Source organism: Zonotrichia albicollis, chromosome 1 (assembly GCF_047830755.1).
Source record: "Zonotrichia albicollis isolate bZonAlb1 chromosome 1, bZonAlb1.hap1, whole genome shotgun sequence".
Lineage (NCBI taxonomy): Eukaryota > Metazoa > Chordata > Aves > Passeriformes > Passerellidae > Zonotrichia > Zonotrichia albicollis.
The window spans coordinates 20335496-20356331 of NC_133819.1; the positions used below are offsets into that span (position 1 = coordinate 20335496).

Here is a 20836-nt window from a genome sequence, read left to right on the forward strand (position 1 = left end):
CTTTTACATGGAGGGGAGTGCAGTACACCTGGAACCGATTGCCCCAGGGGTGGAAACACAGTCCTACCATCTGTCATGGACTGATCCAGGCTGCACTAGAAGAGGGTGAGGCTCCAGAACATTTACAATATATTGACGATATCATTGTTTGGGGGAACACGGCAATAGAAGTGTTTGAGAAAGGAGAGAAGATAATTCATATTCTCCTGGACGCCGGATTTGCCATTAAGAAGAGCAAAGTCAAGGGACCTGCCCGAGAAATTCAGTTCTTGGGGGTGAAGTGGCAAGATGGACGGCGTCAGATTCCTGCGGATGTTATTAACAAAATCACTGCTATGTCCCCACCAACTGATAAGAAGGAGACACAGGCTTTCTTAGGTGCTATAGGTTTCTGGAGGATGCACATCCCTGAGTATAGTCAGATTGTGAGACCCCTTTATCTGGTTACCCGCAAGAAGAACGACTTCCATTGGGGCCCTGAGCAGCAGCAAGCTTTTGTCCAGATCAAGCAGGAGATCGCTCATGCTGTAGCCCTTGGTCCAGTCAGGACAGGACCAGATGTGAAGAATGTGCTCTACTCTGCAGCCGGGAGCCATGGTCTGTCCTGGAGCCTTTGGCAAAAGCTACCTGGCGAGACCCGAGGCCGACCATTGGGATTTTGGAGTCGGAGCTACAGGGGGTCTGAAGATAACTATACTCCAACAGAAAAGGAAATCTTGGCCGCCTATGAAGGAGTCCAAGCCGCCTCAGAGGTGATTGGTACAGAGGCACAACTCCTTCTGGCACCCCGACTACCGGTGCTGGGATGGATGTTCAGAGGAAAGGTTCCCTCTACCCACCATGCCACCAGTGCTACTTGGAGTAAGTGGATTGCCCTCATTACGCAGCGCGCTCGGATTGGGAAGTTAAATCGCCCTGGGATTCTAGAAATAATTACAAATTGGCCCGAAGGTGAAAGCTTTAGTGTCGCAGATGAGGAGCAAGAGCCAGTGACCCGGGTTGAGGAAGCTCCGCCATACAATCAGTTGCCAGTAGAAGAAACACGTTACGCCCTATTCACTGATGGTTCTTGTCGTGTCATAGGGATGAAACGGAGGTGGAAAGCAGCTGTATGGAGTCCCACTCGACGGGTTGCAGAGGCTACTGAAGGAGAGGGTGAATCCAGTCAATTTGCTGAAATCAAAGCTATTCAACTGGCCCTAGGTATTGCAGAGAGAGAGAGGTGGCCAAGGCTCTATTTGTATACCGATTCTTGGATGGCAGCCAACGCTCTATGGGGATGGCTGAAGAGATGGAAAGAGGCCAACTGGCAGCGCAGAGGAAAACCAATTTGGGCTGCGGAAGAGTGGAAAGATATCGCTACTCGGTTAGAGAAGTTACCTGTGAAGGTTCGCCATGTAGATGCCCATGTCCCCAGAAGTAGAGCTAATGAAGAGCAGCAAAACAACCAGCAAGTACATCAGGCTGCAAAGATAGGGGAGTTGAAGATAGATCTCGACTGGGAGCATAAGGGAGAGTTATTCTTAGCACGATGGGCCCATGATGCCTCAGGCCACCAGGGTAGAGATGCCACCTATAAGTGGGCACGAGACCGAGGGGTGGATCTAACCATGGACAGTATCTCTCAGGTTATTCGTGACTGTGAGACGTGCGCTGCCATTAAGCAGGCCAAGCGACTGAAGCCCCTCTGGTATGGGGGGCGGTGGTCTAAGTACAAATACGGGGAGGCCTGGCAGATTGATTACATCACACTGCCCCAGACACGCCAGGGCAAGCGCTATGTACTAACCATGGTAGAAGCCACCACAGGATGGTTGGAAACCTACCCTGTGTCCCATGCTACAGCCCGTAACACTATCTTGGGCCTTGAGAAGCAGGTCCTTTGGAGGCACGGTACTCCCGAAAGAATTGAGTCGGATAATGGAACTCATTTTAAAAACAATCTTATTAATACTTGGGCTAGGGAACATGGCATCGAGTGGGTATACCATATCCCCTATCATGCACCAGCTGCAGGGAAGGTGGAAAGGTACAATGGATTGTTAAAAACCACCTTAAAGGCATTGGGAGGGGGGTCTTTAAAAAACTGGGAGCAGCATTTGGCAAAGGCTACCTGGTTAGTTAACACTCGAGGTTCCACCAACCGAGCGGGTCCTGCTCAGTCTGAGCTCCTTAATATAGTAGATGGGGATAAAGCCCCAGTGGCCCATGTCAGAGGTTTGTTGGGAAAGACAGTATGGATCAACCCTGCCTCGAGTACAGACAAACCCATCCGTGGGATTGTCTTTGCTCAAGGACCAGGTAATACATGGTGGATAATGCAGAAAGATGGAACAACACGGTGTGTACCTCAGGGAGACCTGATTGTGGGATGAGACTCATATATGACTGTCATTGTTTGTTGAATGTGAGACAGAAGGAAACTGTAAGTGTCAAAGGTTTGAGCAAGTAAGATGAGAGGAATGCGTAAGTGTCAAAAGGTGTGAGTAAGTGAAATGAATGTTTTTTTATTGTATGTTCACGATATGGGATAAGGGGTGGAGTGTCGTGGGGTGACAGCCTTTATCCCAATATCGTGTGTTATGTCTGGCAGCTGTGCCTTTTCCCCCACCCCCCCCCCCCCCCGGCAGTCTGGCTGTGGCGGGATGGGGAAGAGAGGAGGAGGGGGGGGGGGGGGGTGTGACCAGGCACTTTTGGCTTTTGGCTGCTTGGCTTTTGCTAGCTGCTGCTTGCTTGCTTGCTTGCTTGCTTGCTTGCTTTTTGCTTTTGCGCTGTTTTTTTTTCCTTTTTCTTTTGTTCTCTCTCTCTCTTTCTTACCCTCCCCTGAAGATACTGGACCGGCTCCGGATCCTGACCTGCAAGCTCCAGGACACCCGAAGCCTGCTAGAGAAGATTCGGCGCCCTCCACGACACAGTCTGGTCCCTTTTTCTTTTCTTGTGTTGGGGAGTGTTCTTTTGTTACTTGTAAATAAATAGGTTTTGTTTTCCACTTTGCTCCTCCGAGGAATTCCTTCCCGAACCCGGTGTTGGGGGAGGGGTGGTTGGAGGTTTGTTTTGTTCTGGGGGGCTCCCTCTTGGAGATTTCCCCTAATTTGTCCTAAACCAGGACACCCAGTCACATTGTGACATAACACAGCTTTGAAAACACATCCCCAAATGGGTACACATCCAACTACTCATGCATTCAGCTAATAAAATGCATAGACAATTACGTGATGATTGCCACAAATTCTTAACAATATCCTAAAAATGAAACATTTTTATTTTTAGAGCATAAACCTTAGCTTAGGTACATCAGTAATTTAGCCATATTCACAAATTATGAGGCATGGTTTTTTCTTCCTGTGCATTTTCTGAAACATCCATGGTTTTGTTGAAAACCTTGCAAAAGTCCATGGCTTTTGTCCATTTTATTCTGTTTAATAAGTATTTGCAGAATTTTAAATTACTTTTTGACTGGAATAAGCACAAGCTCCAAGGCATGGAAGAGAAGCATGGAAAGTGAAATTCCTTATTAAAGGAATAAGCTAGAGCAGAGGACCATAAGGGCTAAGAAAAGCTCTACTGGCCTTAAGCATTGCTAAGCAATGCTTTACCCTGCTCAGCATTATATTACAGCAATAGAAAATGCTATTTAGACAGTGCATGCAAGCCCAACACTGTTTGGGGTCCATTCCCCTCACACACAGCACATGCAGTCATTAGAATGAGCAGTTAGAGAGCACACCCATGATTGCTGCCTTTCATAAATGCTCACAAACATTTTTCACGCATTTAGCTAATCCATCTTGCCACTGCCTTCATAAGATCCTGTACTAAAATATTTTTGAAATCCCCCACCTTGTGAGTAAAATAAGATTTTATTTCATTCCTTTAAAGTCCATTTCCTCTTAAATTTTCCTTACTAAATTTTTAGCATGCTATAAAATTCAGTCAATAACAGTTCTGTATCCATTTTATTCACAACCTTCTTGATTTTGTAATCATTACCAATATCTCTCATCAGCTTTTTCCAGTCCAGATTTAGGTATTTTTCTTCTAGTTTCTCTCTCATAAGAGAGTTGTTCTATCACTAAATAATATTGCTTTCCTTTGTATCCATTCAAACCCCATGTGCTTCCCATTCAAAAAAATACTCAAGATGTGAGTAGGATACTACACTCCTCATAGCTGAAATTGAATGTACTTATGTTGGGTTTTTAGCAGAACCCTTTTTCCCCTTCTATTTCTAAGCCAGGACTAATAACAAGTATTTGATTTAGTTTATCACTTTAATATAACACAGCTCCTAGAATCATACTGTTTTGTAGGTCATCTTAACATTGATATCAATGCATAAAGTCAGTAATCTGCAGCAGTTTTCACTGATCTCCCACATGTTCTGCGAGGTGCCTGGCTCTAAAAATCAAAAGAAAAATTTGTGCACAGGTGGGGAGGAGGTAGATAAGTATAGCATGATGGCCACTAAAGTTTATGGCTAGTGAAGGTGAGGGCAGGAAAACACCTACCTTTCTTTCCAAGAGTCCTGTCTCACAGCATATGCATTGCAACCTGAAGTTACAAGGAGATACCTGTTGCTGCTGACATGGGAGTAAGCTCTATGGAGTCACCTGGTGACTAGTTAAGCATTTTACAGGAATTTACTCAAAATACAAATAAACGTTGCTTGAATTTACCGGATTTGCACATGAATGATGCATCTTGAATTCCACAAGAAATCTTGTTTCTAAGCATTTTCTTTGTGTCTTGGGGCTCATTCTCTGGAAGCCACTCCTGATGCTGTGCCTGATGCATCCCAGGACAGGGCTGGCCCTCCTGGCTGCCAGGGCACTGCTGACTCATGTTTAACTTGTCATTGTTAAATGGCAAGCTAAATGGAATCCTTGCTGCACTTAAGAAAATATCATGTCCCCATATTGAAACTATTAAGTTAAACTGCTTACTTTGAAGCTGTTAGCAAAGATATATTTTTCCTTTTATGTTATAGTCCTTCAGATTTCAGCTAGTTCTGTATAAAGACAGGATACAGTCTGCTTTTCTTCTGGCTTTTTTAGCAACACAGTCAATTTTCAACAGACAAGTCAATTGAAAACACCATTAGTTTAAAAGAAATTAAACAGTCTAAGTAGTGATTCATGTGAAACATTGTCTTCATGTTTGTAGTCGCTGCTTTCAGGTGCTCTTACCGCACCAGTAGCATGCTATACTGGAATAATTTATTGAGAATGTTTATTTGTCAGATAGTGAAACAGCATGTCATGCTGATAAAGGCTTGAAGAATGCTCCACAAATAAGGGAGTCACCACCCAAGGGAGTTTAGAGCTGTTACCCATTGCACCAAGCACCCAACAAAACTTCTTTGATTAAGACTAGTCTAATACTCTCCAAAATCTCTAAGCCTGTACCTAAACAGAAACTGCCTAAACTAGGAAGTGCTGGACATATGTACAGACACATCCTACCTTGTCAGTCCTGGCTGATTCTGTTGGCTGCTAGGGGAATAGATCCACTACACTACTTCCACTAATCACATAGTTCAGCAAAGAGCTGCTGTGGAGGGACCCAGTGTGAGGGAAGACTAGATAAATATACTAACTTCCTCTGGAGACTCAGGTACTATTGTCTTATTTGTCAGCATGATTCAGGTGGTGTTTACAAGAGGCAGGATAGTTGAACTGGCAGGCACTGACACTGGCAGCTGCAGAAGCAGTGCTGCATGTTGAGAAGGATGAAAGTTTGACAAGAACAAGAAAGTCTCAGAGATATGTATGCTTAGCAGAAAGATTTTTGAATGTATAGTCCGATGAAGGAATAGAGATGAAAGCAAGTTTTGATAGAAGAAAAGAATTGCTGACCCAGTCTTACTGGATAACCAAGGAGGCAAAGGGTAAGTTAGTTAGAAGGGGGTTTTATGACTTAGAGCAAAGGATAAACCCACCTCAAACAAGATGTTTTTACCAAGCAGAAAGATAGCACAGGCAAACAAGTCAGCAAATGTTGCAAGTAGAAAAAAGGTCTCTGAATTTTCCACTGCAAGAAAACTGAAAAACAACTTCTAGCTTAAACTGTAATGTACTAACATTGATTGGAGAATAGTAACATGAATATAGCAATTATAGTAGTTATGATAGGCTGTAGGTAAAAGTTAAGGTATAGATTCGTTCTTCTGTATTAAGATGCTCAGGAAAGAAAAGTATATAATGCGTTGTAACCAAAACCAAAAGGTCTCCAAGCCTGCCTACAGCTGGAGCTGACAGAGCTGTAGGCACAGGCTCTGTTGCCTATGACCCTGCACTTCTGTAACATCTTGGATGTAATAAACTGCATTTTGAAGAGCTGCCTGGAGTCCCACATCTCTCATTCAGGCTCTTACAGCAGCACACGAGAGCAGATGTGCCTTGTCACGGGGATGTGCCCAGGTGTGGCAGCACTACACACTAGTACAGGGGGCACGCTACCACTATGAGGTAACACTGCTTGAGGGTGGTAACTTTGAGCGTATACACCACGCCAGCCAGTGTCCTGTCTGCCTGCCTAAAGCACAGTCCTTGCCTGTATAAGCAGGCAAGAACTATATGTATATATAATATATATTAGCTGATAGCTTCCTTTACAGTTCATCTGTACGAGAAAATACTGTTGATTTGGCTGTTGACTGAGAAAATACTTTTCTGTTTGGGATGCACTGGAGTCACCACTGATGAAATTTTTAAGGTTCCATTCATCAAGAAAATGGCCATTTCTGCTTTTAGGTCTGATGTCTTACAGTGGCTACAACATAAACCACACTCTAACAGCACACAACTCCAGTAGCTGAAGAGGAATCCGGCCTTATTCAACTGCAGGAAACTAAACCGAAGACTTGTACACTTGGCCACATTCCATGATGTTTTATTTAAATATTCCCATCAAGTAAGAGTTTTAAATTTCAATTTCTAGCCTTAGCTATAACTCAAATTGGGAACTTACCCAGCATACTGCCCAAGGCTGAGAATCTTAAAGTGATGTGTAAAACACCTCCATAAGTGGTTAGTTTAGTAAAGAATCCATTTAATTTGATAAGAATGGAGCTCTTAAATTGTGTATCACAGAGAACCATACATGAAACATTAAGGATCACAACAGCATAATAAAAAATATTATCAAGACAAAGAATTCATTAGTTTGATTACATATTATTGTACAAATATGGAAGACAGCTGCAACACTGTCACTAAAACCTACCAAGCTCTCTTTCTTAACAGGGCAATTCATCTGATGAATATTCATGAACTCTAGCTGGTAGTGATTCCACAGTTCATTTGTCGGCTATGTGATTTGCAACATTGCCATAAAAATCCAGACTAGCAGAAAACATCAAAGAAAACTAACAGACTGTGCAAATTTCCCTTCTTTCAGATTGTCTCTTACTCCCTATGCAGCAGTTAAGTACCATACTGGAGATCCTGCTCAGACTTAAATTCTTGTCCTTTTGAACAGGGAAAGGAACAGACCTAAAGAGAAGTTTATCCTTTAGAGGTATGTCATTTGTATGTTACTTGTTTTCTGATTCATCAGTTTAGAGAACTCGATTTAAAATTTTTGCATAAAAAGATGGCACTTTCAATTATCCATAAGTTATCTACTACAAACATAAACTAGAGATGAAACAGTAAAATTACTGAACATTCCAAGTACTGCACCTATAACTTTGCATAATGATTGTTTAATCTTGGCAATAATTCCTGATTACTTTCTTAGTAGTTTAATATAAAGTGCTTTAATATAAAGGATTAATGTTTAATATAGGAAGAAAAGCCCTTCTAATAAAAATTAAAATGTACAACTACATAATAAGTGATTTCTACTGTATAATTTGAAAATATTTCTACATCCAGAAATTATTCATTGGTGAAATAAGTTATCATAGTTTGTTACCACAGTCTTTAACAATGTTTGTTTTAATGATAAATTGTGGGATATGCACACAAGATAAAATCACTGAAACCTCTGCTGAATTTATAAAACTGTAATGGATTTCCCTAACAAAATTTGCATAAGTGCAATATATGCAATTCCAAAACCAATTTAAATACAGAAAATAACTCACTGGTAGAGACTGATATTTGCCATGAAAAATCCATCACAAAAGATGTATCAAATTCCCTTGAGACCCTTTCTCAAGGAAAGAAAGATAAAAGTATGTCAGCTAGATGTTCACAAATTATTGGACTTGAATCTACCAATTCACCTCCTCTATCATATTTCTGTAGGGCTCCAGTCCTGCCAGTTGCTGCATGATGTGCAGCATAGAGCATTTTCCTAGAGTAAGCAGAGCCCACACAGGAGCACAAATAAATACAGTTTGTATTAGGCATAATAAACCCAGATTTCATTTTCAGCAGCAGTAAGTTTCAAAAAATTTCTCAGGAAACCGCTGTACATGACTACAGGCTCATTTACATGTAGCACTCTTATATCAGTTTTGAAAGTGATATTTAAACTGGTTTCACTAAAGCTGGGAAAAAAAAAAAAAAAAGATGTTAAAGTATAATTTGTTGTAAACTTCAAAATTTGGATTTTAAACTGACTAAAAGTCAAGTCACATTTTAATGAATATGTGTGTCCACAAGGCACACATCTCTGAACAACTGATAGGGTGGCTGAATGGATGGTGTTTGGAAGGCTGCTACCTTGAAAAGCATTAGTTGCCCTATCCTAGGTCTTTGTAGGTTAAGCAACTGGCATTCCAAGCATTCTAAGATTTGAGGGACAAAGTATTTCCAGCATGCTGCACAGATAAACAGAGTGCTGGAAGTTCATTACTTAGTCACAAAGCAAGATTAAAGGATATCTTAATCTAAGTGAGAAGGAATAGCAGGCCCATGAAAGAAATCTTGCAGGAAATAAGAGCATATTTCTGAAACAAAGCGGATGTTACAAGAACAAAGCAGGGAGACAGTTTAATGTGTTTCTGTTGTTGATGGTAGTGGAAAAATATGTAATCTCTGTAAAATGATCAAAAGATATGGTAGAAGAATAGCTTGACATGAATTGACTCAGATCTAAGTCATACAATCTGGTCTCTGATTAAAGAAGGCAATTATCACGCTGTTTTCTGACCTTGGAATCTATTAATCACTTGTGTTATATAAATATGTATTTGAATACAAGCAAGCTGGCATGGCCCTACATACTGGCTAAGCATCTAAACCAGTGGAAAAGTATCAGTGGAATCACAGAACCATGGAATGGTTTGGGCTTGAAGGGACCTAAAAGATCATCTAGTTCCAACTGCCCCATCGTGAGCACCAGATCAAGTGAAACACTCAGCATCTTCAGAATACCAAACATATGGATTTCTACTCATGTTCTGAGCTCCCACTAAAGTACCAGAATGAAAGTTCTCAGTATAGTCTCTTAGTAAACAGGGCTGGAAGTCATCCCAGATGAAGTACATATGCAGCTTTCAGTGCTACAGAAAGTGTCTTTTTTTCTTGTCAGTACAATCTATTTCCATGAATGATTCCATACAAATAAACAGGTCACATTTCAGGCTTGTTTTTAAATGCTGGAAAACCATTATATAAGCAAGCATAGAACTTGAATGAGTATTTCCTGCAATAGGATACATCTGGCAATGTCTTATGAAAACATACATTTTCTCTTCCAAGACAAAATAAAATATTGCTATTAACTGTCAGGATTCCTGACAAAGGAAAGTAAGCTGAGTATTTCAGACAGTATAGAAGCACTTTAAAGGAATCACCCCAGTGGATACATGTGAGAGAGGGAAATATATTTCATAGCTAAAGTTGCTAATTTTAGCTGTCACTAAACTTGTAGTTTAGTTTGATTTTCACAGCACTAAATTTAGTTTCCAATTTATTATGTCATAGCTCAGCAGTGGAAAAATCTTCTGCAGGTATATATACTCAAGCTCTAGTTTTGGCCACCACAAATACATGTGAATACATGTGAGTCATCAGTAAACACCATCACTACCTCCTTCTTCCAGGTGATTTAGGACACTTTGAATAGGGTATGATCTACATTCTCCATATTTATTGGATCCTTCCAGTAGAGTTGTTAGGCCTGATTTTCCAATATAAACCACATATTTACTCTTCTATAAGTTAATATAGCTGTCTCCCAGTTCTTTCCTAATTACTGTTTCTATCAGTCTACCTTACAGAAAATTAGATTAGCCATCTTAAAGTACTCAGGAAACAGAGGCTGTTTTAGAGACTGATGTAGTATTTGTGTATTGCTACTCCTCTGGCATTGGTAATGTTTTCAATAAGAGATTGTGCAATAGAGCAAACAGCAATTTCTAGTTCTTTCAGAACAACTTTTAAGATACTTCCTAAATTTTTTTTCTTAACATATGTCAAATTTGAGGAGGATGTAATTAATATTAGAGTGACCTTCACTCAGTACAACACTCACAGGGCCTTGTGTTCTTAGGACGGATTAGCCTTCTGTTGTGAGCTTTTGCTACAAAAAGCAGAGATGGACATGCACATGTGCTGTCTAGATGACTACCCACCCATACAAAAAACATTGTGCAGATAACTGAATATTCTTGCTTCATTTGATGTCTCTCAATCTGTTGTAGTCAATACTATCTTAGCAAACAGTTTAAGAGTCAACAAAACCAGAAGTACTGTTTGCAATTACACTGATACTCTCTGATGTGTCAAAGCCATATTGCTTCTAATTGCAACTCCATTTCACTTCCTCAGAAATCTGTAAAGAAATAAATGTACCTCATTAAAGTCTGAAAAAAGCCCATAAAAACAACACAATGGACATTTACTGAAAGACAATAAATGGACATTTACAGAAAGACAAGTGATGCAGTCAGCAAAATATCTTCATCCTGACATTATGACAAAAACGTTAGAAATAAAAGTGACCATATTTATATCCCCACGAGGGGCAAGTCTGGTGTGTAAACAAGTTTCTGAAATTGAGCCAGGAGAATTCCTGTCAGTTCTGTATCTCTAATGATAATAAGCTAATGTTCTTTGCATTTCTGTAGACTTTTCAATTTTAAGATTTAAAAGCAATTACCTGATCTTGATAATGCTTCTATGAGACAAACACACATTATGCCTTTATTAGCAAGGGAGATGGAGGCACACAGTTTTTCATTTGCCATGTAATGAGCTGCTAACCAGAACCACCAGTGAATCACTCACACATCCCCTCTGCTTGTTGCTAATATTGTTTAAACTGACCTTAATGTCATGTATGATGACAAATGCCTACCTGGAACGCTGCTGCGATGGTCCTACAAGACTTGTAAGAAGGGGTGGAAAAAAGGTAGAAACAAAACAGAAACTAAAGAAAATTACCATTATTTTACTAGTTCTGCTTCACTTACAAGTCAAACATAAGAAAAAAAATTATATATACAACCTTGAGCTAGAAAAACAGACAATTTTAACTGGAGAGAGAAGACCAGGTCATTATCTCATTCATTAGCTAAAAAATTAACGATGGCTCTGAAGCCGTTCCCTCTCATCCCCAGGCCGAGCCTCGCAGGGCCTCATGCCCTGAGGGACCAGCCCGCGGGACTGGGCAGCGCGCCCGTGCTGGGCACATCCCGGACAACGCGAGCTCGGGGATCCGGGCCTGCCGAGCAAAACTGCCCCCGCCGAGGCTCAGCCGCTGCCCTTGGCCCCGGGCAGGGCAACAACCGCGGGGGAGCCCGGCGCCCCGGGCCCGGCCAGCGCTGCGGCTCTGGGCAGCGGCAACAAGAGCGGGGGAGCCCGGCGCCCCGGGCCCGGCCAGCGTGCGGGCTCGCTCGCTAGATGGCGCCCCTGCCCCGGCCCTCATCTGCTCTGCCCTACCGTGTCCTCCTCTGCCATGCTCTCGCCTCCTCTGCCCTGCCCTACCCTGTACCCTTCTACCATGCTCTCCCCTCCTCTGCCCTGCTCTCCTCTACCCTCTCTTCCGCCCCCCTCCCCTCCCTTCTTCTATCCTGCCCTCCACTCCTCTACCCTGACCTCCCCTGCCTTTCCTGCCGCTCCCCTGCCCCGCCCTCCCCTCCCGTACCCGCCTCAGCGCCATTCCCGGCTCCGTGTCGGACTCGGAGCCCCGCAGAGCCCCGCTGGTTCCCGCAGCTCCCACAGGCGGCAGGGGAGGCTTGCAGTGCTTGAGGGCAGCGGGGCCGCTGCTGGCGGAGCGGGCAAGGCGGGTTGTGAGGTGCGGGCCCTGCAGCCCCCGCCGGGATGATCCCCGCGTCGGGAAGGCTGCGGGACTTGGAGCCCGGGGCTTAATGGAAAGGAGAGAAGAGAGAGGGTTCAGTCTCCCCTCGCTTAGGGACGCTGTTCCTTTGTGAGGCTTGGCCGAACCGGACGCCAGCGTGGCTACTTGGCCAGAGGGAGAGGATGGCCAAGCGACCGAATCACCGCAGGTGGGGTTGGAAGAGAAATCGCACAGTCCAGCCCCTGGCACCGAGTGGGGCTGTGAATATCTCCCAGCCTGGAGACCCCACAAGCCCGCAGTGCCAGCCAGTGTCAGACTGACTTGGAGGCACCCACCAAACCTGGGTTCTTTAGTTGTTCACAGGACACACTTTCCAGTGGTCATTCCTCAGCCCAATAACCAGAGCAATGAGAGGCATCTAGAAGTATTCCAGGATGGAGAAGATCCTTCACTCTTGCTTTGCAGTTCCAGGAGGAAACAATAAAAGCTTATTTGTCAGCTGGTCTTCGATGGAGCCCTGTCCTCAGTGCGTGGGTCAGGGAATATTGGGATGTCAGTGCCAATTGTCATCTGAATGTCAGTGTAGGAAAAAATTTCTCCATTGTGCAAATACCTGGAATATACCTAGAAATACCTGGAACCTGACTCAGACAAAGTCCAGAATAATGTAAACCAATTGATTTCTCTTTTATTAAGAAAGGGATCAAGTAATGAAGTTGAACAATTTCCTCTGAATATGTAGCAAAGTTATAAACAAGAAATTATTGCAGAAACCCACTAGTGAGTGGACAACAGTAATGTTAAGTTAGAAAAAAGTGTCTTGTTTGGTTGTGCTTGAGTGCTAAATGAACATAAACTGTATCATATCTCAAATTTCAAATACTTTCTCAACCATAAAATTTGCAAAATATTCTTAAGTGTTTAACGAACATACTGAGATTATTACATGAAGACCTTACATTTAAATATCTTTCCAAATGTGTCTTCTAACTTGGAAACTTTGGATGGAAACTTGGAAACTAAAGATGGAAACTTTGGAAAATGGAGTGAGTTTTCTCTTAGAGAATCCTACAACTATATGACAAATTAGGTAACAGCAGTCACCAGTCCACTTTCCTTGATGTAAAAAGAGGTACTGAAAAGCTGTGGTGTAACACTTTGATCTCCTAACATTTCAGTTTCAAACCTAATACTAAAATCACAGCAGGGAAAGAAAATTAGGGGGAGAAGAGAGGTGCTTGTTAAGAGGATGGTTCAGAGCTATGCCAGGAAAAGTTCAGACTGGACATGAAAGGAAATTACCCAGTTATTGGTGGTAATCATCACTGGCAGTAACTGGAAGCAGTTGGCTGGTAAAAGATATCTTGGATGTGTTTTGGAGGGTGAAAAGTCAGAAACCAGTGTTCCTTTGAAAATGTTTTTAAAAATATTTATTGAGACAAAATTTATGAAAATAGCAAGGTTTGGTAAAGAGAATAAATTGGGGAAAAGGAGAAGAATGTAGCAATAAATTAATTTCATCGAATCCTAGAATGGGGTGGGGTGGTCCACGACTTTCTGGGCACCCTGTTTCAGTGTCTCAGCACACTCACAGTCAAGGATTTCTTCTTAACATCTAATTTAAACCTATCCTTTCTAAGTTTAAAGTCATTCTCCCTTGTCTTATCTCTACATGATCTTGTAAAAAGTCCTTCTCCAGCTCTCTTCTAGCCTCCTTTAACCAAGGTACTTTAAGTCTCCCTGGAGCCTTCTCTTCTGCAGGCTGAGCAACCCCATCTCTCTCAGCCTGTCATCATAGCAGAGGTGTTCCAGCCCCCTCATCATCCTGGGGGCTCCTCTGGACTTGGTTCAGCAGGTCCATGTCCTTCCTGTGCCAGTGACCCCAGAGCTGGATGCAGCACTCCAGGTGGGGTCCCACTGGAGAGGAATAGAGGGGGAGAATCACCTCCCTCGCTCTGCTGCTTGCACTTCTGCTACAGCCCAGGACGCGTTTGGCCTTCTGGATTGCAAGGGCAAATGGCCAGCTCATGGCCAGCTTCTTATCCACCACCCTCAAGTCCTTCTCAGTAGGGCTGCTCTCAGTCCATTCTCTACCCACCTGTATCTGTGCATTTGTGCAAACAGTTTGAAAATTATTTGTTAATACAGTTCAAGTAATGAGCCATTTCTGATCACTTTTTGCCAGTGGAACATGGCATCATTTGAAACCATTAGCTGTATAATTCAGAAATGATTCCTACATTGCATGAGAACAGCATTGGGTAGAGTGGCGGAGATATACAAATATTAATAGGTAATGATATTTAAATGGTAGTTAAGATTTATCTATGATATTATGTGCCTATGCCATATGACTTATCTATGGTATTGTGAGCAGAACTGGGGCTTACAGAAATTAAAAATAAATTCTGTCTAGATTTAGCTGAACTAAAAATTGAACAATTCTTGGTAAACAGCAATTATCAGCTTAGTGTCAAGATCATGGATACAGAAAGAAATAGATGGGAGAAATATAAACAGAATATAGCCAAAGCAGGGGCAGTGATTTTATGGCAGTCTGTGCAGAATAGGAAAGGGAGCTTTTAGCAGCAGCACTCTGTATGGGACTAAGCAGTGCTTTTATGCTCAGTTTTCCTACTCTGTGTATCAGTGGTGGAGACAGAAATGGCAGAGCCCTCATTTCTGATGCTCAGCACAACTTAACCTTCCCAAGGGTTCACTGGTGTGAACAGATCAGTACCTGCCTGGGGAAACAGTTTGGGGTGCATTAAACACAGAGATTGTATCAAGATTATAAGCAGACACGCTTCACTGATTTTTCACCTGTTCTGGCACTAGGTTAGGAAGTGTTTATGGAGGTACCGAGGCAGATGCTTGCCTTGGAAGTTCATTTGTAATTTTGTAGAAGCTTCTGTCTGTGTTCTTAACATTTGCTTAAGAAATGCTACCAGCTCAGTCTCTATTCTGAATTAGTATGGAAAATAAAATCAACAGAATTTTTTTAGTTTGACAGATGCTTTGTTTCCAAGAGTAATGATTTTCAAGCCAGGGGAACAAAATCTACAAGGAATTGTTTTGAAAGAAGTTTTCTGAATAGCCTGGAGCTATTGATGATGAATATAATCAACTAAAAGCTATTAGTGTGTTTTGTACAAAATTGCATAAGATATCAGTTAAGAAGTGGATTCTGCAGAACTCATTTACTGTGAGATAATTGTTTTAGGCTTTGTGTCAGAGAGAGTCTAGAGTTCTCTTCACTCTCTAGACCAGATCAAGTAATTGCACCCTAATGTATCCATCCTTCTGTGCCGACCACAGCGCTGACCTTGGGTAGTGCAGTTAGATATGGCTGCATTTTAGACATCTACATTTTGTGAGATGAATTTCATCGCCTTCAGGCTCCTTAGATAGCTGAGCCTACACATGAAAGAGATTATGTTGTCATTGCAAGTGGTAATGATTAAAACAGGGGGAAATTGGGCACCATTTATTTATGAAAATGAGAAGAAAAATCCCACATCACACACATTAGTTTGAAACACATCAGTGCTGAGGTGTCTTCTCCACTCTGAATTTAATTTAAACAGCAGCATTCACAATAGGCAATTTTTTTTCCTATTCCCAGCACAAAACTGACAGGACTGATTTTAAATATAGAGGACTTTTTGGAAAGAAAAGAGAAACATGCAAACAATTTACTTGAGCAGAAACACTGGGGTTTGGGATTAAGCATGGTAAGGCCTAAGAGCCTTCTTTGTTTTGTGGAGTTTAACCAAGTACAACCCAGCCCTCTTCTGTGTCTGAGCAGTGTGTGAGGTGTGTGGGCAATATCTTACTCATATCCACTCTCAGGTCCAAATGACAGATGCAGAAGAGTCTGTGCTGATATGCATTGGTCCCTTCCCCAGTGGCTGTTCAGTTGTTTGAGAGACCATAGGCTGAATGATGTGTCCTTGCTCTGGCACTGCTGTCCCACGCTGCAAACAGCAGCTAATGGTGACAGTGGCTGCCAGGTGTGAGTAGATCTGGTCAGGGCTATGGCTCTCAGCACCTGGCCACAGGTGTGAGCACCACTGCACTGGCTCACTGTGTATTCATTTAGTTTCACTGCTGTTCTCACTACAATGCTCTTTGTCTTTCTGTAGGCGGCATTTTGGATCAGGCTCTGGTCTCTCAGTACTTTGCAGGGGGATCAGCAACACGTGATCCTGTCCAGTTTTTGTTCAGTCATGATGTTCAGTCCAACTATAGAGTAGCCGGACAGAAAAATATATACATATCAAAATATTTTCATGTGATAACACATAGAGCTGGTATGCAGAGCAGCCTGACTGTTGAGCTCTCCAAGCTTCCTGTGTGGTGGTGCCAGGCTTCTTCTCTGAAGGTCCCAGAATTAGCAGGTGCTCCCAGGTGCTGAATTTGGTCACCAGAAGACTTCTGTCACAAACTCCCAATTTTTATAGTTAATTTATAAATACCTTTTAAAAATCAGTATTTTTGATTATATGTTTCCTTCTTTTCTTTTGGGAAAGGTAACTTTAATTTATAAGATTCACTAAGCTGGGCATAAATACAGTAGGATCAGCCGCATGTACTGTTTGCAGACATAGACCAGGAAAAGTGCTTGCCTTATTAACTCATCCAAAGGGCAAGCAGAACCCTGTATTCCCAGATATCTGTAGTACATACCAGGAAACATTTTTATCTCTAGTCACCTCCGTGGGAAGCAGGTGTTGTTTTTCTCATGTGCAGAGTTTTGTGCAAAGCTCTCGCAGATATTTCCTATTTCCTCCTGAAAATGGCAATGACTTTCTTTATTGTAAGGAGCATTACAGGACTTATAATAACTTAAGGGACTGTTATCTCTGAAGGCTGTTATCTCTGGGCTTTACAGTGTTCAAATGACATAAATTGTAAAATAGACTCTTGGTTTATTTAATTTTTCGCTCTATTTTAAATAACCTGTGGATGGGAGTTTTCTGTTTGGGTTTTTCTGGTGGTTAGGTTTGTTTTTAACCAGGTCTTCTATGTACGACATTACTTGGTTAAGAAAAGGAAAGCCACATATTCTTTGGATATCTTTCTGTTTCTGTGATTGGTGAGACTTCTTCACCAGCTTAACCAAAGATGTAGAATAATATGTGGAATAATGTGTGTCTATCCAGCAAAGGAGTGCTCAGGAAAATTGAACTCTCAAGAGGAAATATTACCAGGGGTAACCATGTTTCAAGATACCCCTTGTTAAAGTATCTGACAAAAATATTCCTAGAGGAAGGGGGTACTTCCATTATAAGTAACTATCAATAATATTTTTAATTAGAGACCTTTATTGCTTGATGTATGTCTGAAGAAATTTAAATAATAGAGGTAATTCAAATATGTTCTCAAGCTGCTCAGGCATGGACACAGAAGTCCTGCTGCAGAAATTCCTATTCCACTTATTCCAGGTATTTTCTTGCCTTGCAGAGATTTTTAGTGTGGCCACATCTTTTTGTCAGTCAGAGACCATAAGTATGTGGAGCGAGTGAGAAGTTCTGACAGAGGGGCCAAAGAAGGAATCTGTTGCCCAATACATTCATTTGGTAGAAGCTCTAGTCCTGCTCCTCCATGTGGCCCTCGGTGTTAGTGCCACATGCCTTCTTGTGGCTTGTGTTTCAATTCCTCAGGAGGGGTGATGCGTGTCTTAAATGTGCAGAATGATAAACCGCCCCCTGAGGCAAACCCTGCTACTGTGAACAATGGAAGAAAAGCTGAGAAGGGTCTAGGCAGCACCTTGTCAAACAAAATCACAACAAAGAAGAAAGAATGTATTTTCAAAAAGTATGTCAGTGATTTTATATCTCTGCACCGAAGAATTACAGAAAGCACTATAAGACAGCCATTTATTATACATGCTTGGATTTTAAAAGGAGTAGCTCTGTATACTAAAAGAATCATTACTGAAATAAAACCCAATGGAAAGATCATCTCTTGTTCTATCTTTAATATTAATTTGAACTGCCAAAAAATAGAGGTATTTGCAGAATACTAGAGTAGTGCGAGGCAGTAGGAAATGGCATAATTCAAAAATCCAGACTGGAGATAAAATTAAATGAGCCTCTTCAATTTTTTAACAATTTTCTGTCTTTTTTTTTTTTTTTTTTTTTTGTAAACAAATAGTACTTAATGCACAGATGCAGGTATCATAACAGATTTTATATGAATGAGAAGATACTATCATAAACTATGAAGCTGAAAACCTGAAATGAGCAGTGTTTCATAGGTTGGACTTGATGGTCTCAAAGGTCTTTTCCAGCCTGGTTAATTCTGTGATTCTGTGATTCCCATCATAATCTAGATACCACTGAAGTGACACACGGGGAAAAATAATTTAAGTAATGAGAAATGTTTCTCCTGTGTGTAAAAATGGATAATTTTTACACTAAGCTAAATAAAGTAATTTTCACATCATAAATATCTGTCAGATTTTCCCCATAACACCTCTGGAGTCATCTTTTCAGCCATGCCCATTTGTATGAAAAACGCATATACATTCCCCAGACTAAACAACTCTGTAACACTTTGGAAGGAATTTTGAAAGATGTATGTGTATTTGAGAAGAAAGGAATCTATTGTCTGGGTGGAAAACACAAAGCTGGGGTAAGATTTCACTGATTTATAGCCTGGTTTCTGGTAGTTGGATCACATGGGCATTTGGTCGGACTACATGTCTGAATGTGTGTCTTTTACTTGAATATCCACAGTTGCTTCTGATCCACTCATTCTGGTTGAAATATGTGGCAGGTTTTGTCTTTTCCTCCTCAAGCAGAAATAAATTACACTTCCAGCTCCAGCTATAGAAAGGGCTAGAAGAACAAACAGCCAAATGATGCCAGCAGAAAGTACTTTCTCCATTTTCTCTTCTGTAAGGATATGCAATGGAAAAAAGGTTAAAATATTTCAGAATTTAGCAATAAATGAGACTTCTGTAACAAGAAAGCAAAAAAAAAAAATCAATGTGCATGTAGATTTGCTTTGTTTTGGTTTTTTTTATGAATACCAAACAAAATAGAATTGAATCTGATCAAAGACCAATATTAAAAATATAAACATAAAAGTAAATCAATATTTACTTCAGGATAACTTCTATATCCTATATTGAGATACAGAGTAAAACTTAATGGATTTTTTTTTAAACACTCTCACAACAAATACTGTGAAACTATGTAATTCTATTCCTGTTTTATTTTAGCATGCTCTTATTATTCTACTTGAAAGTCAGTATGCTTACCTGTATTTTCTGTTGACATTTCTTTCTTTTCAGGAGCTTTTGAAAGGAAAAAACAATGTTTATTCTGAATGCTTTAAAAAAAAAAAAAAAAAGGCATTTCGAAGTTCCTAAGTACCAGTGTTTCTGACAATTCCCCCTGAATTCATGTGTTGGTGACAGTCACTCTTCCAGAGGGATGGAACTAAGCATGTGTAAAACTCCAGTAGGTTGATTTCATCTTTCATCCTAAGAGCATCTGATTTCCTTAGTCATGATACCCAAAACAGCATGTAGAGACAGACTTCTGTTATTTCAAAAAGTGTTTTCAAATATGTTTATTTCTGAGAATCTCCCCACAGTATCCTTAGTTATTTTAAGGTATTTCCTGAAAGAAAGTCTTGAGTGTTAGCAGTGTATCATGAGCATTTTACCTGAGCTGAAAAGACTTTTCTATTGTTGTAGCCCCTTCTGTCAGAGACAACTATTCCATGTGGATGTAGTTCCTATGGTAGTTGCTCTTCCTGAACTTAGCAGGTAATACAAAGGTGAACAGAAATATGAAGTTTAGCCAAACAAACGTCCATGTTCTGTACTACTTTGATTTAATCTCAGTTGGTGACCTAACTAATGCATTTTCTTACAGATGATAATTTTTCTATCAGGATGCTATCAGTATTTTATTAAACATGATTCTGTGATACTGTAGATAAAGAGTGCCACAAGAATGTTTGCCATGCTATTCCTGTAATCCATCAGATCAGCGGTCAGTAAGGAAAGGAATCACCAATTTCAGCATTTCTACAAGGCAGTTTGCATTGCACTCGTCAGAAGAAGATTTTGTTTGAGAATACATTCAGCTGAAATTAGACAAAGTGTTGCTTTTGAGCTTAGCTTTCACCTAAACTCAGGGGCCTGAAGTATTTGTGATGGCTGCACAGTGCTGACGGTGGTTTTAGAGGACACAGGGGAGGTGCAGCCTTCTGAGAAGGCAGTCAGATACCATGCGGGGCTTGCCAGTATTCAGGCAGCCATTAGAGTCAATTGGTTTTGCACACAGACTTAGAGTGTTTTACATTTCTGTGTTGTACAATGAAAATACATTGTTAGACACTAAACTTAACATATTAGAAATGCTACTTGCTTTTAACTTTTTTACAGATATAGCCTTTTTTGAAAGAACAGAGGTTGGCGTTCCAGAAGCCGGACAATGCACATAGTTCTCCGCAGTCTTTAAGCCTGTGGTTTGATGGTTGTCCCAATTGCCAGTTGACAAAATCCATTGCAGATTTATCCGTCCATACCCACCGTCCTAATATTAAACATTAACATGTATTTATAAAATACATGGATCTAGACAAATACAATGAGTTGTAAAGGAGAAAACAAAAATTT

The 20836-nt window shown here is 41.1% G+C and overlaps 1 protein-coding gene and 1 long non-coding RNA gene across 4 annotated transcripts in view; one reads left to right on the plus strand and one right to left on the minus strand.

The window, feature by feature from the left end:
- The window catches only part of LOC113459739 (uncharacterized), a 168794-nt gene that overhangs the window by 74438 nt on the left and 73520 nt on the right, over positions 1-20836 (plus strand). The gene's annotated exons all lie outside the window — the stretch shown is intronic.
- Positions 16986-20836, minus strand: part of LOC102062155 (macrophage mannose receptor 1) — a 33351-nt gene continuing 29500 nt past the window's right edge. The window contains 3 exon segments of the mRNA XM_005480300.3: positions 16986-19097; positions 19466-19501; positions 20586-20753. Coding sequence (XP_005480357.2) covers positions 18898-19097; positions 19466-19501; positions 20586-20753 — 404 coding nt within the window. The 3' untranslated portion in view covers positions 16986-18897.